This window comes from Teleopsis dalmanni, chromosome 2 (assembly GCF_002237135.1).
Source record: "Teleopsis dalmanni isolate 2A chromosome 2, ASM223713v2, whole genome shotgun sequence".
NCBI classification, from domain to species: domain Eukaryota; kingdom Metazoa; phylum Arthropoda; class Insecta; order Diptera; family Diopsidae; genus Teleopsis; species Teleopsis dalmanni.
Genome location: NC_051847.1, coordinates 162,764,618 through 162,779,513, shown reverse-complemented (window position 1 = coordinate 162,779,513; position 14,896 = coordinate 162,764,618). Strand labels below are relative to the sequence as shown.

Below are 14,896 nucleotides of genomic sequence, written 5' to 3'. Positions count from 1 at the left end.
ATTGAAATAATAAAACTTTTTGATAAATAATTTAACATTTATTTGGTATTCAAAAATTGCGTATTTCTTTTTACTTTCGCTGTTCATTATTCTCTTCCGAAAGTAAAAAGAAAATATTAAAAAAATACAGAAAAGAAATATTGTGGATATATTGGTTTCATTATTTTTTCAACAGGATCAAAGCATTTTAATTCACTAACTGCAGCAAAATAAGTGAGCCATAAGTAAAGTTTGCGTCAATTTTTACTGGTTCCACGTTTCAGTACACAAAACCAATAGGAATTGAGTAGAAGATAGTAATGAGTGAAAAGATAAAATTCGTGTTATTATTTATAATATATTTTTATTATTACTTCTGGTTTATGTGAACATTGAAATAAATCTTTGACTAAATTTATAGTTGTAAGTTATAGCATGTTTCCACTGCTCACTTAGTAAGTTACTTAAGCAGCTCTAAGTTTTCTTTAGTTTTCATTTCCATAAGTTACTTATTGGATGTGAAAAAACCGTCAGAGTCAGAAAATTTTGTAAAAGTTGTGGGAGAGATTTTCTTTGTTCACATTTCGATTGTAAACAGAATATATTTAATTTTGTATGTTATCAGAATTTTATTAACTGATCATGGATCAATTAATTGAACGTAGAAAATGAAAACAATTTAATATATGCATGTAATAAATGAATACAGAAAACAAACGTGCAATAGCACTTCTTTCTTCAACATTTGATAGAAACTGGATGAAGAGCTGGATATTGGTAAGTACGGCCAGTAAATATTAAATAAAGTTTAAAATTTAATTGAGTTGCTATTTTAGAAAAGAACGAAGTTGTTTTAAAAAGAAAGCAGCAAGCTTTAGAATGTTAAGAACCATAAGAAGTTTCAACACTGAATGACCACGATCCAAATAGAGAAGAAATAAGACTACATGCTTAGCTATATTTTTTTAGTGCATTTTATTTTATTTACAAGATACACTTAAAAAATATCAACTTAAACCTAACGTAATCTTTGTCTCCAATCTAAATAGTATAACTTAAAACTAGAAGTTAACCTAGATTAGGTTAATTACTTAATCTTACTATTCTAAATACATGGAAAAGAAGAAAACAACTTTATCTAACTAATAATATTGTAATAATAATAATTATAAATTATAATAAATAATAATCGTTCACCGCTGCCAAGTCAACAAAAATGCTTAGTCATTGCTGATGTTATTGTGTTCAGCGATTCGTGTATACAGAAAGCCTCTTTCCATTATTGACGCGATACGCGACAAAGTATCATTGCTTGCTTTCATTAAATTTAAAAATCTCTCATCTGTGCGTTCCTGCAGCTCGATGCGACGTTTCTCCACCTCCACCAAATTCTGAAACTGTTCCAAAAGGTTTTCATTTACATCTTTTTTCTTTCTTTTTTTTCTTTTTTCTGCAGGTGTTTTAGAATCATTCAACTCAGAATTAGGTATTGGATCTGCCGATGAACATGGAGATGATGCATCATTTGAAGACGGGACCTGGTCTGATTAACAAAGAAATTCATTATTTTGACGAACTTAAACAAAATTATAAAAACTCACCTGCTATACTTTCGCAAACTAATTCTATGGAGTTATGTATGGGTGAATTGCCTAGAATTCTTTGCAATATCTGAAAGTACTTCCAGTTAGTTGACATCCCGGCCAAAACTCCAACACACTGCTGTTCCTTCCTGATTTAATATAAACAAACAATTAAATTGAATTGATTAATGAGAACAAATAAAATTAACACAAAAAATTAATAATATTACAGCATTCAAATATTTTTTTATTATATGAGTTGCATATATGTACATATTAAAAAATAAAAACTTTTCAACGTTTTATTTAAATATATAAATAATATAAATTTCATTTAATAACACTTACCTAAACCGTTGGGTGAAGTTGTGCACTTTCCTCTGCACTTCCGAAGCGGTTACCATGTACCCCATTTCACACATCTCTTTGGCCATATCCTTAAATATGTGGCCATTTCGCCGGGGGCCTCGCAATTGAGGAAGATTCTCCGCCCACAGTTCTAGAAATAATTGCACGCCACCTTCAGTCCACGAATTTCTGCTTCTTTTTTTTGTGTTTACCTGCAATTAAATGAATTTTGCTTTATTAAATTACAAACAAATTATAAATTTTTAATACAAACTTGTGAGCTCGAGTCCATTCTCTATATTGATATCCAACTTATAAAGAAATGAAATATATATTTGACATATAAACTCATTTATATATTTTTGTACAGCAATTATATATTTTATTTATACAACACAAATATTTTAAAAAGTTCTTACGTTTTGCTTGCTTGAGTTGCTGATTTTTTGTTTATTTACATATAAAACATATGACATGAATTTCAAATTATGGTAATTTCCCTTATGGGAAATTCATTTTTAAGGGTTGCATTCGACATTTTTGATCTAATAATTTGGTTAAAAAGCACGCAAACTCTTTGTATAAGTAATGAAATTTATTTAGTAATTTTTACTAAATAAAAACTTTACTTGGTAACTAAATGCTTATTTCGTAAGTAAGCAGTGCTGTTCTTGTTGTGGTTTGAGTTTGTGCTATTGCGCACTTTTACTCTTTTATGGTTGGGGGGCTTATTCCCTACCCACAATAAGCTTTAACTATGCTAGAATTATTATCATTTATTTATCTTTTAACTGATGGCGAACCGTAGTAAGCAGTGGAAACATGTTATTAGAAAGGAAATTAAGTCATAAAGTAAAACGGAGAAAACTAACCAAAACAAAGTTAATTTTAGAGAAGTGATTTTAATGTGTTCTACGTAAGTTAATTTTTTCTAATATTATTATATATATAAATTGTACATAAAAGTACATTCACACTGTCTCATATAGGCGGTTTTTGCTCATTATAACCACTAATGACGATCAGCTGTAGTGTATATGTAATTGTGGTGAATTTTTTCTAATTTTTTTTGAGTTTTTGTCATCTGCCAAATGATCGTGAAACCATTTATTTTATTTAAATAAAATGTATTCGTGATATATATATATATATATAATTAAATACAACAACCATGATAAAAACAAACTTAAAACAAACTTAAATATGATTTTCAATCGAAAGATGAAATAATTAATGAAAAAATTAATAATGACAATAATTCCTTGTAATGGAGTCGCGTATTTTTCATTCTTCATTTAAGAAGCTGTACAAATCTGAATAACTGAATAATCGGTTTTTGTTAGTTAGTGATCTTGTAATTCCAAAATGGGTAAGTTATGGAGTTTTCTATAATTATACAGAGAACAACAGGCATTTATTATACATAGATCCCATTTAAGCAGGGCTAACCATTAGACCACGCCCAAATAACAAGCATGCGAAAACCTTTTTAAGAACTTTATTCAACCGTTCAATGCATTTACGAGCATTAATATGCTTGCATTAAACTTTCGCTGGGTTGCATTTTCAATATTTCTATAATGAGTCATTAACCATGGTGGAGGAGGAATCACTATTTTTCCTGTAATTAGCTTCTAGGGATTTTTTGATAGTGCTTTTCTCCCATATAAAGCATTGTGAGTAGTTTTAACATAGCGATCATAGCATCCCAAGATTTTTAAATCATAATCGCAAATAAGCTGCACATTTTTCAAAAAATAACATTTACAGCTGCGGTTAGAGCAGCGAGATATTTTAAGTTTGATTCTAAAAAAGAGAAAATTTTTATTAATATATGATTTTGAAATAATTTTGAATATCTTACCGCAAATAATACGCAAATTTTTATAATAGTCTTTTAAATGGAACTTTCAGAAAACGTCCATTTTCATCAGTTTCTTCCATCACACCATAACGTTCTCACATGGTGAGTTTTTCATGCTACATAAACAACAACAGCTGTGCTGTAAACAAAAGGATTGGGGAAGTAAACATTTAATAAAATCTTTGTTTTTATTAATAAAATATGTAATTAATATATAAAATGTGTATAAATAATTTAATAGATCAATTATATATTTAATTTTTTTTGTTGACATATTATGAAGAGAAGTTCATAAAAGTTTTATCAGCTGTAAATAAGATAAATATAATGTAAACATTTCCTCATTAAAATAAATGAGCAAGTGCTTAAATGAGGCAGTGCGAATATACTACAAGGTTTACATATCATTTTCATTACTTTTACAATAAATTTAATATTCTTTTAAAATATTTAACATTTAAAAAAGTTAAAGAAGCCCTTTTTTACGTTTTGAGTTTGTGGTTTCTACCCAACTTAATTAAATATGGTGTCATTATTTTATAAATTTTACGAAGTCTAAAGTGCTTCACTGTTAGGTAGAACGCTTGCAGCTCTTCGTCAACCGCATTGTTGTCGACCTTGTTGCTTTTAGTTTTGACGAGAAATATGCCACTGGTCTCCATCCCTCTGCTATCTGCTGCTCTAACGCTGCACCGATGGGAATGCGAGTTGCGTATGTTATCAATAGGAAATAATGGCGACATATATATAAGCTTTATCAACGCTGATATACTGAACTTACATGCTTCTAATGTTTCTTTTATGGAGTTGTTCCATATTACCTCTGTTTTTTCGTTCTTCATAATATTTTCGGATAATGGTACCTGCAGCTGTGCTGCATTTAAAGTGTACTAGCGATAGCAATTCAAAATGCGTTAGAATCGGTGAAAATAAGATATCGTTTTTGGGTTCAGAAACTCCCTAATGAGTTGAAAACGATCTTCTGGCAGTCTAGAAAGTCCTACCGATTCACACCGAATTCACACTTTCTGATCTCTATATATAGCTCGGCATCTTTACATGTTTTCAGTACTATGTCGTTACGAATTTTGGGTTCTTATTTTTCTGAGAAGATCAGGCTGTCATTGAAACAGCGGAAAATGAATGTCGTGTTCCTAAAGATGGAATCCATATGCCTTTGGAATGATTGCGAAGCGTTCTTTAACCAACTGAGTCCTTTACGTTAGGTGAGGATTGCTAATCATCATTTTTATAAACCCTCATATTTATGGGAATTTAAGACGCCACAAGATCTCACCAAAATGGCCAGGGAGGCTTTGTCGATCACAAAACTATCCGACCTATATTTACCTTTGGCTTCTTCTAGCTTAGTGACCTTCCACGTAGATATATTAATGTCAGGGTTTCCCAATCGAATAACGTACTGAATCCGCTGTAGATCAGACGGTTCGGCTGGAATACAGGAACGCGATTTTGGTCGGCTTGAAATTTGCTCCTTAGCAACCAACCACTGTCGAGACATTTAGGAGTTGTGCCTGCAACTTCATTCAGAACTTCAATATATAAATCTAGGAGCTTAATGTCGTTTTGATCCCAGTTTCGAGTAGTAATAGTGCCAACAGGGTCATTCTTATCAAAGACCGCCATCGTGATGGAGTTCTTTAGTGTGTCGCTAAAGGATTTAGTATTGGTAGTATTGCCACGAAATTTCGCCTTTTTGGCATCAGGCTTTAAAACTGACGCATCTAACCAGCGCTAACGTTTCGATACAGGTTTCTTTTTCTCTTCTTCGGGAGTATAGACAACCTGTTTTGCCCAGGCTAGCTTAGCCTTTACAGTTTCGGATGTAACCGAAATATGTTTATATCTCTCGAGCGATCTAATCGACACTCGCAGTTCTTTATATATTCTCCTTCAAGGAGGGTCCCACCTCACGGAAGGGCCAGAACGCATGGAGATTGTTGTTTTGTTAGATGGTACCCTCTTATTATCGTCACAAGTTGCGGTAGGTACGTTACTGAAATTTATGGTTCTCGATCTGCAATTTGTGGAGATTGGGAGTTTTATCGAGTTTTCCTCTCTAGATCCATGGTGTTCTGTTATGTCAATATATTATCAACATCAAAGCAGCTTCGCCTCGAGAAGGGTGTGATATAGTATCATTGTACGCAGCAAAGAGTTGAACTGTTATGAAATTTAAGGCGTATTTCACTTAGGCTAGTGCTGTCTACTAGTTTGGGTTATAATTGATCATACTAATCAATAAAATAAGTGATTTAGGTTATAAATGCTAAAATTACTTCGCACAAATTAAGCTATCAAGCTAATTCAGATTAAGGATCTGAGTTCACACTAAAGTATTACCTATCATTATCCTAAAGCACACTCCAAAGGAGCGAATTTTCTACAAAAGGACTCATTGGGATATTCTGGCCGAAAATTTATCCATAAACTCTAAAATTAAAACGACCCCATTATAATCAGGGCTCGGAGCACATATAAAACGCCTAATTATGAATTTTAAGAAAGATTCCAGTATCCGGAAGCAGGATACCATGTATTACAAGGACCGAATAAAAAAATTGAATTCCTTGTGGGAGAATTTCAAATGAAACGATATCGAACTCAAAGCCCTATCACAAATTGTGGTCGAATTCGAGCATTTCAATGCAAGTTATGTTGATAAAATTTTCAATCTGGTGGTTAAATGTTATGATCAATTCAAGATGTAGAATTCAAGGCTAAATCTAATACTACAGGATGGGCAGCTGATACTAAGCCTAAGAGGGTAAAACAAATCTACTCCGCTTATGCAGATTTATATTAATTTTTCCATGTACCTCATTAATGCTTACGCTTAGTGAATGCATCTGTCTTGCTTCTATCTGTATATATTTGAAGAAGTTTATGATAGAGTTATAATTTAATATTATATATCAGCAATGCCATTTTATAAACAATTCAATAAAGATTTAGTTTACTTTTTTGTTTTTGTATTGTTTTGTGTACCAAGAGTAACTCTTTACATGCACCAACCCTTAAATGCATTTTATATGGAATTTCAACTACAACTGCCTTGTATGAAAAATGCATTTTATATTTTCGTTTTAAAAATATTCGGCAGGCGAGTGTGAATTATATTTTATTTTCAAAAATAAGAGTTATTCTTGAGTTTCATATTTACGAGTAAAAGTCAAAAATAACAGATATTTGTGCGTTTTAAAATAAACAAAAAGCAGAATGTAAGAGTTATTTTTGATGAATATAAAGCCAATTTAATTATTATTTTATGAGTTTTATTTTAAAACGCGTATATATAAAAAGTATGCATAATATTAAGCATGAAAGGTGTTAGAATGAGTTTAGACATTTTTTTGTTGCTGCTTTTTTCTAAAAAATTTTTGAAATAACTGTTATTTTCGGTCCCTGTAACAGTACTGCTTCTAAGGCGCATGTTATGATTGCAACATAAATTATCATTTATAACGCCAAATGATAAATTGACACTGAGAGATCACTTTATTTTAAATTGAACTACCATTTGGTAGGTACCTTGTCGTGGTGCGGGGGCTTAGGGCTGCAGTGAATCGTCGGGCTTCATTAACGGGGCGGCACATAACGACGATTGTTTTCTCCATGTTAGGGGCGGTCGAGTCCGAGTCTTTTTATGCGTAGGGTGGCAGACTTTTAAAGAAACCTTACAGTGAGGAGGTGTTTTTGTATGACTAATGTCAGAAAAAAATTCTAAAGTTCCGGTGCAGGGAGTCGGATCCCCTGTACCGGCGGTAGGTGTCGAGCGAGAGGGGCACCTGGCGTCGAGATCCTATGACCTGTCAAATCTCAAAATTTCAATTTCAAAGCAAACTTCTACAGGTAACAATGACAGGGCGCGGCCTCCAAGCCAACTTTGGGTAGGCAGGAAGCCTTGGCTGGAGAGGATGAGGGTGAGGGAGATCAAATCGGATCTCCATTTCTGAACCTACGCATCGACACAACAACCGACGATGACTCGTTTTCACAGGTTAGCAACGTTGATGACATCAGTCAAGAGGTTGAGAAACTTTTACTTGATCCTCCTCATCTAAGGCTTCCATGCCGGGGATGGAGCCACGAAAGGTAGTGACAAAGGAGTAGAAGGTCAGAAATGGCTACAAGCGATCGGTCTACCATCTAAGAAAAATGAGGGCGAGGGACTCCTCCTCCTTCACGAAGAGGGAGAAGGATCTAATAAGGAAGCATGAAAAAGCTGTAGCAAAGTTCGAGAGGGACAACGCTACAGCTTATTCATCAATGGAACGAGGGCAATCCAAAATGGAAGCAAAGTCAGTCAAGGATATCGCTTAAGCGCTGCCACTAAAGACCAAACCCACAGGATCCTCTTTTAAGATACCCTCCTCTTCGCCACAAAAAGGGCACGGTCCGAGGAAGAGACACAGAAGGAGTCGAAAAAGTCTAAATCCTCGGCCTTTTTTGAATCCCCAATGGAACTACAAGTAGCCATCATAGACAAAGTCGACCCTGATGGGAAGGTATCGCCTAAGAATTGGCTACTTGTCGAGACGCGTTTGATGAGAGCAATGACGGAGGCTGATAGTGAGGAATTAGTTTTTGATAGAGCTGGATGGCAGAAAGGTGTTAAGGTTGTTGGTTGCGGCAACAAGAAGTCCTTGGATTTCCTAACGCGCACAATCGGCAGTTTTGGCACACTCTGGCAGGGAGCTCAACTCGAAGTAGTTCCTCGCTCTCAGCTTCCTGTACGCCCGATTGTTTCCCTGTGGGTCCCACCTTCGGTTCCGGACAAAAACGTCATATTGAAACTCAACGGACGGCAGAACCAGGCGTTAGAATCATCTAGATGGCAAATAGTAAATATGGCTGTCTGTAAAAGCGGAACAGGTAGTGACTTACTGATCGTTGTGGATCAACAGTCGCTATTAATATTAAAAAAGGAAGGGACTATCAAATTCAGCCTAGGTTCTCTAATGGTTCGGTATAGTGCAGAGGTAGTGGTAGTGCAAATTAATGTGCACCACTCCACCCTAGCCTCGCTCGACCAGATTAAGTACCTCGCGGAACGTGATGTGGACGTGGCAATTGTTCAAGAACCATGGCTTGTCAATGGCTAAAATAGCTATCATCTCTACACTCCACATACACAAGGTAAGATTAGAACCTGTATAGTTGCAAAGAGAAATCTTAACATTTTTCCCTTAACTTCTTACAGTAATGGAGATCTCACAGCGGTAGTATGTGAACAAAGGCACAGGCCCAGCCTGCTGTTAACGTCTGCATACTTTCCGTACGACGAAGAAGATCCACCATTAGCAGCCTTTCGAGCAGTAACTGCCTATGCAGAATCACGAGGACTGTCTCTGGTAGCTGGGTGTTATGCAAATGGACACCACGAGTTCGGTGATAGCAGTGTTACCAACACTACGTGTTGATAAATGGCTAAATGTGTGCAGTGCAAAAAATCCCAAAAAATCTCGCATTTGGTTTAGGATCAACTTAGCCTAACTCGCACACGTCCTAAATACTCATTGGTTAAACAAATTACAGTTAGAACCCTATTTTTCTGAACTCAATGTAAATTGATTGTAAAGAAGACAAATGAAAAATTTATATAGTGTCTTCGCCTAACTTAAAACTTATAAATTCTGCTTCAACATTAATATTTCCATGATCATCGAAATTGAACTTTAGTTTTTTGACGCTAGCATAGAAAATATAACCAAAACATGATTATTTGTCTTATAAGACAGACAATGCAACATAAAAACACAAACAACACAATGTCAATCCAAATATGAAACGAATTGAACATAAAAAAATGCTTAATATTTGTAATAGCTGGTATAATCGGTCTGTTCCACGAGCTACTCGTAGTTATTTTGAGTAACACTGTGTATACACGAGTGCGTTCCACCAGCATATTTTCAAGTAAATAAGAGTTTCTGAGACAGCGTAACATCCCTGTCGAAATTTGAAAATGCTATACAGACTTTACTCGTACATTTTATTTCAAGTAAAATTTGTGTTAATGCGTAAATCAGTTGTTAAATTTCTGAATTTTGTTTGAATTTAAATTTTTGTATTTTTTATTTGCGCAGCACTGGTATTCTTACCAGACTTTACGCAAAGCTGTTGTATGAATATTTGTGTAAAGAGCGTAATTTGGCACTTTATTTTTGTTACGTTCTCAGTTTGTACTCTACTTGTGTTTTACTTGAGTTTTACTACGAGTAGCTCGTGAAACAGAATTAATATTTTTCCCATATGTTATAAGGTGTTAGCTGTTTGCTTACGACTCAACTTATTTAACTAATATAATTTTTAAGTTAAATTAAGTAAAATATACTAAATTTCCCGTGATATGAAAACAATAAGTGCCCACTCAGTATAAAATGCCTTGCAATTCATTTAGAATTTTAAAACAGTTTTCATATCACTAGGTATTTAAGGTTACGGTTATATTACATGCGAATTTTTTCTTGCGTATTCGTACGAACAAATCAAATGTATGTAATTATATGTGAGTGGTTACAGTTGCTGAGAATTATTCAAGCGACGTCTTGTGTATCTCATGCGAATATTCGATTATACAAAATATTTTGTTTGAAATTGAAAGGTGTGTGGTTCACATAATTTTAAGTTCATAAATGGAAATAAATTTGAAAACAAATACTACTTTTAGAAAATGATTGTGATTTGCTAATTTTTTTGTTTGAGGAAAAGACAAACTCTCCATTTTTATACCTTGAAGAATAAAAATCACGCATCCAAATTCATCCTTTGTTATTTGATATTAATAAATGACTTAATAGCGAATTTTCCGTTAAATATATTTCATCTTGACTATACATTTTGTTTTCAACATAAACGAAACAGAACTGTCAATTCGCAAGCAATGTAACCGCAACAGGCGATGTATTCGCATGAGAAAACATATGTACGAACACGCAAGACAAAATTCGCATGCAATGTATCCGCAGGCTAACAAGAAAATATTACAAAGCTATTCCAGCTGCAGACCCAATTCGGTATAACAAAGAATTTTATCAGTTGGCCTTAATTTACCTACCCAAAATATCAAATTGAATTCAGCAAATTTATTAGTTCATCATATTTAATATTAAATGTTCTTCGTACGTGAATTGGTAAGGTGCCAATGTGTTGCCACATGGAAACAGCTTTAAAGTTTGTTGCTATGTTTGCAACTTACAAAATGTTGTGATGCATAAAATGCAACTCTAGCATAACGGAACTTTATCCTTAAAATAGTTTTCAAACCGAAGTTCGTTCATATTGAGAAGACGCGTTTGTTCACGAAGCGGTAATGGAGGAACAACGCAAATTAATGCAGGCATTGCTTGCAAATGAACACGTAATAATGAATTCTGACTTCGAAACTAGACTAAATTTTGCTGTAAAACTTAATGAAGTTTTATCAGAATATTTTGAAACTTTAAACGATATGTGTTTGAAACTCCTGATGCGTGTACGTTCATGTATGGGTGAAGATTCCGAAGAACAAGAAGCGGAAAAATTAAAATCGTTGAAGAAAATTGCTAAATGTGTGAAAGGTTCAGAGATTGATGACTACAGAGAAGGAAATAAATTTTTTAGAGATCTAAATGGTCGCGCAGCTCCAAATAACGAAGATTACATTAAACGTAAAAGCGAAGGTGAAATCTTCCCAATGGATTTCAGTTTGGTTAAAAACTGTTATTGGATTGAAACAGATAAAAAATTGCTTCTGATGGGTATAAAAGAGCAAGTACGTATCTTGTCTAGCAATATTAAAATATACTTAAATCTTGTATTTTAGATAGTAAATACATTACTGGAGCGAAAAATTATTGATATACATTGGGATGGTAAGATGGATTACTTGCATTCCTCTAATTTAAAAGATATGTTAAAAAAAGTGGACGGAAGAATAGAAATTGACTGGTTTCAAATTTCTGCTGGGGATCTCAGGAGCAGACATAATGAAACATCATGCGAGGCAATGTGGAATGTTTTTCTGCATCCGTCACTTAAACGTTCAAAATGGACTAATGAGGAGAACAACCGACTTATAACAGCTGCAAAAAAATATAAATTTCAAAATTGGGAAGCTATTGGTAAAGAAGTAGGCGGTCGTTCTGACTATCAGTGTTACATACAGTACAGGACAAAAGCCTGCTACAACTTACCAAATCGTTTTAAAAAGTGGGATAAAAATGACGATATCAAATTAATTGAGTTAGTTCATAAAAACACAACAAATAATGTTACTGATTGGACAACAGTAACTACTTATTTTAGATTTAAGCCTAAAGGTGATATTATAGCGCGTTACAATACTAGGTTAAAGCCAGGCATAAATTTTAGTAAGTACAAAACCTTTTAAAAAATATATATATAACACCTATATACAATAAATATATTTTTAGAGCCATTTTCACCAGAAGAAGATATCCTTCTTATTGGTCTTGTTAAAAAGTATGGAGAAAAATTTAGTATAATACCTCGTGATATGTTTCCCGATCGTACTATTCTACAACTACGTAATCGTTACTTAAATACCCTGAAGCATCGTCATAGAAATACAACGTGGACTTACGAAGATGATGATAAATTAACAAAGTTTGTTACTGAACATGGTACATCAAGTTGGTTAAAGTGTGCTGAATTGCTAGGCAACCATACTCGAACGAGTTGCCGCACCCGCTTTATCACTATTAAAAGAATGTTTAAAAAAAATCCTAATTTAAAACTTACAGATGTTCCACGTCATAAAATTCTGAAAAGTGACAATTTAGTAAGGCCAGATCATTATGAAACTCAACTTGATTTGTTAGAAAGTGATGAAATTGGCAAATTAGCATACCATCCTCTGATTAGTATTAAAAAAGAATTAAGATTATTGGAATTAGAAATGAATGCGTCTTTCAAATTCGGCTATGACTATAGCACTTTTAATAGTTATTTCACAAAGTGGCCTGCGTGTATTCCAGCAAAAAACATAATGGCAAATGCATTGAAGATTCATACTCCAATGCAAGTAGACAATTTATTGTTAACGAATTTACCTTTCCATTTTCAGAAAACAGTAGAAAAGATGATGAAAGCTGTAGCGGAACAAAGTCTAAATAATTTGCCCCCAAATTATTCAACATTAATTGCTTATCGAACGTTGTGTTCCTTTAGAAAGCTATTCACTCCAAATTTACTAAAGGTGAAAAACAGTTACAATAATGTGGATTTAACACTGTTCAAACAGCGATTCAGATCAACATTTTTTCTTCCTGGTATCATGTGTTGCTCAAATCCATCTAAACTTAATATTGGACCACTTGAATACAAACCTGAAAATAATGATCCGGAAGAAATTTATCATTGTGGAAGATATTATAAAATACAAAAAGTTACGGACCAAGGTTCCAGCCATGATACAGAAAAGGATTCTATAAATCCACCATCAAAGTAACACATTTTTATTTATTAATCCAGATTTGTGTTTGTATTCATATATAATTATTGTACTTGCACATTCGATATGAATTCACACCTTCAATCAACATTTAAAAAAAATATAAAATTTGAATTTATATTACTTTTTATATCTGATTGTAATTATTCAAAATAAATAAAAAAATAACAAAAATCTTTATTTACTAATTATTATGTACTTTACGTATATGTATATATAGTGGCGTGAATGCGAGAGATGATTCTTTGCTCCAAGAAATTATATTTTTACCTAGACAGTATAATTATAACAGTATTAATACGTATATATGTACGTGGTTATACATGAATTATTATTGTATATTGTAGAGAATATTACTGAGTTTGTGCCACCAGTCTCTTGCATAAAGCAATTTCTAAGCTTCCTAATTCATGTCTTCCTAGTTGGATTCTGTTAATTTCTTTATTTCAGTGAAGATAGATGCTACATTGAAACCATGGTCCTGGGAGAATTCAACATAGAGTTTTGAGGGCTTTATTTTAGCAGTACTGTATTAATTGTAACTTTATTTATTTTTTACCTCTAAGCATTTTTCATTTGTCGTCCTTATAATCAATTTACATACTTAACAGTATTTAATGTGATATTTAGTTGCCAAATATATTATGATATGAATATATATATGAACATGAAAAAGTTTTAGTAGTGAAATTCAAGTATTTTCAAATTTGATGGGTCTGTTCCACGAGCTACTCGTAGTGACTTTGAGTAACACTGTGTATATAGTACACAAGTGTGTTCCACCAGCAAATTTTTGTGTATTTTCGTGTAAATTTTACTTGTGTTTTACTTGAGTTTTAATACGAGTAGCTCCTGAAACAGACCTATTATACAAGTCAATTTTACTGCCTTGAGGAACACTTCTTTTAATAGGCTAGAGTTAAAAAGAAATATTTCCGTGTTTGATTCGGATGAATTAATCAAACATCTTCGATTGTAAAGTATTACAAATGTCTAATGAGATACTTCTTTTTATATAGACCTTATTCAAAAATGTAAAATAAATGAATAGGTAACTTGCCTAACCCTGTACATACATACATATATTTACTTGAACATAATTGATTTTTGACTCTACTTAAATTGATTATTCATTTAAAAATTTGTTAAATACTTTATTGTTTTGTTTTTCGAAATGCGATACTATGTAAATAGTATTAAAACGATCCAAATAAATAATATAAAAGAACAAATAAAATAAAAGGTATTTAACAAAAATTATTGTAAGAAGTCGATTTATGGGTCACACCATGATATTTTGTTTAACATTTTAATTAAAATTAAATTTCTTATTTCATATAATTAAATAAAATAGTCATTACAATTGTACAAATCACTAATTTTGGTTAGCAAAATATCTCATTACTTAACCTAATTGGCAACAGTTTAGATTAATTAAAACAATCGCCAGTGAATCGCCCGTTCAATTAGTATAGAAAGATTATCGCGTTTGGCAAATAAATTAAAATAATGTAAGTTTACTTTAAGTTACTGGGCACCTTAGCGCTAGCCCCAACCAAAAACATAGAAATATAAAAACATGTAATTTGCCTCTGTTAAAAAAATGGAAGTTTTAATATTTAATTTTAATTTTTATAACTTTAT

The 14,896-nt window shown here is 32.8% G+C and overlaps 2 protein-coding genes across 2 annotated transcripts; one reads left to right on the top strand and one right to left on the bottom strand.

Annotated features, from left to right (window-relative positions):
* Nucleotides 1-997: 997 nt before the first annotated feature.
* LOC119681583 lies at nucleotides 998-2,400 on the bottom strand. Its single transcript, XM_038094824.1, has 5 exons — nucleotides 2,330-2,400; nucleotides 2,185-2,221; nucleotides 1,911-2,122; nucleotides 1,581-1,711; nucleotides 998-1,522 (listed from the first exon to the last, which is right to left on the bottom strand). The coding sequence occupies exons 2-5, from the start codon at nucleotides 2,200-2,202 to the stop codon at nucleotides 1,200-1,202; spliced, it is 684 nt and encodes a 227-aa protein (XP_037950752.1). The 5' UTR covers nucleotides 2,203-2,221; nucleotides 2,330-2,400; the 3' UTR covers nucleotides 998-1,199.
* An 8,493-nt stretch (nucleotides 2,401-10,893) lies between these two features.
* Nucleotides 10,894-13,335, top strand: LOC119684483 (snRNA-activating protein complex subunit 4-like). Its single transcript, XM_038098528.1, has 3 exons — nucleotides 10,894-11,551; nucleotides 11,603-12,149; nucleotides 12,213-13,335. The coding sequence occupies exons 1-3, from the start codon at nucleotides 11,111-11,113 to the stop codon at nucleotides 13,247-13,249; spliced, it is 2,025 nt and encodes a 674-aa protein (XP_037954456.1). The 5' UTR covers nucleotides 10,894-11,110; the 3' UTR covers nucleotides 13,250-13,335.
* The last annotated feature ends 1,561 nt before the right edge of the window (nucleotides 13,336-14,896 follow it).